Here is a 1,455-nt window from a genome sequence, read left to right as displayed (position 1 = left end):
TTCTGTCAAATAAATAAATAAAATCTTAANNNAAAAAAAAAAAAAAAGAAGGGAAGTAACATCATTTATCTCCATCTAAAATATTAAAAAATTTCCTTCTCTTTTTTTGTAATCATTCTCTTGATCACCATAATGTTTCCATATCTTAATTTCTTTCTTATCCAACTAAATGATTTCTAATTTAGGAGATGTACCCCAAAGAGCAAACTAGCAAGAAATAGGAAATTTACATTTGTGCCACTGACTGTGTCTTTTTAATCATTTCCTATCCTCAGGTGATTTGAAAATCAACTCTTCCAACCAAGTCAATGGATGGATTAGATAATTCTGTGGTTTCTGAGTTTGTGTTGCTGGGACTCTCTAGTTCTTGGGAAACTAAAGTTTTTCTCATGTTGATATTTTCCTTGATCTATTTAGGGATCACCCTGGGAAATCTCTTCACTTTCTTTTTGGTAATTTTTGATTCTCACCTACATTCTCCTATGTACTTCCTGCTAGCCAATCTGTCACTCATTGATGTGGGGCTTGCCTCTACCACAGTCCCAAAGATGACCAGGGACCTTTTAAATGAATACAAGCTCATTTCTTTCCAAAGCTGCATGACACAGATATGCTTCATCCACATCATGGGAGGAGTGGAGATGGTGCTACTCATAGCCATGGCATTTGACAGGTACACAGCAATCTTTAAGCCTCTTCACTACCTGAACATCATGAACCCTAAAATCTGTGTTTCATTTGTAATTGCTGGCTGGGTCATTGGGGTGATCCATGCTATGTCTCAGTTTGCTTTCATTATAAACTTGCCCTTTTGTGGTCCTAATGAAGTAGACAGCTTTTACTGTGACTTTCCCAGGATCACAAAACTTGCATGCACAGATGGAGACAAGTTTGAGTTTATTATTGCTGCCAACAGCGGCTTCATGAGCATGGGCACCTTCTTCCTGCTAATCCTTTCCTACATCTTCATTCTGGTCACGGTCTGGAAACGTTCTTCTGGAGAATTATCCAAAGCATTTGTCACTCTGTCAGCTCACATCACTGTGGTGGTTCTTTTTTTCACTCCATGCATGTTTCTCTATGTCTGGCCTTTCCCCACATCATCAATTGATAAATACCTGTTCATTGCTGACTTTGCTATCACCCCCATTTTAAATCCCATCATATATACATTAAGAAATAAAGACATAAAGGTAGCCATAAAAAGACTGAGCACACAGGGACATTATGCCAGACTTTGCTAACTGGCTCTATCTTTGGAGCTCCAAAACTATACATCCATCTGCTCTTTGGACACCTCTACTCAGGCATCTGACATTTAAAATAGACAGAACTGGACATATTATCTACCTCATGGAACAATATTCTACTGCTTCTGTAGAGCATTTATTCATGACCTTGGCTACCATGGGAGATGTGAATCTACCGTGTAATGGTATTATTTTATTATTTCAG

At 37.9% G+C, this 1,455-nt stretch overlaps 1 protein-coding gene across 1 annotated transcript; it reads left to right on the top strand.

The window, feature by feature from the left end:
- Nucleotides 1-308: 308 nt before the first annotated feature.
- LOC100482218 (olfactory receptor 4F21-like) lies at nt 309-1,244 on the top strand. The gene has a single exon (XM_034652662.1). The coding sequence runs from the start codon at nt 309-311 to the stop codon at nt 1,242-1,244; it is 936 nt and encodes a 311-aa protein (XP_034508553.1).
- Nucleotides 1,245-1,455: the final 211 nt, after the last annotated feature.

The sequence above is a fragment of the Ailuropoda melanoleuca genome, unplaced genomic scaffold, assembly GCF_002007445.2.
Source record: "Ailuropoda melanoleuca isolate Jingjing unplaced genomic scaffold, ASM200744v2 unplaced-scaffold6432, whole genome shotgun sequence".
In the NCBI taxonomy this organism is placed as follows: domain Eukaryota; kingdom Metazoa; phylum Chordata; class Mammalia; order Carnivora; family Ursidae; genus Ailuropoda; species Ailuropoda melanoleuca.
The sequence above is the reverse complement of the archived record's forward strand: the minus strand, read 5'-3'. Positions and strand labels throughout refer to the sequence as shown.

Bases quoted from the DNA above. Each gene is read 5' to 3' on its own strand.
- LOC100482218 (XM_034652662.1), top strand. From the start codon at position 309: ATGGATGGATTAGATAATTCTGTGGTTTCTGAGTTTGTGTTGCTGGGA.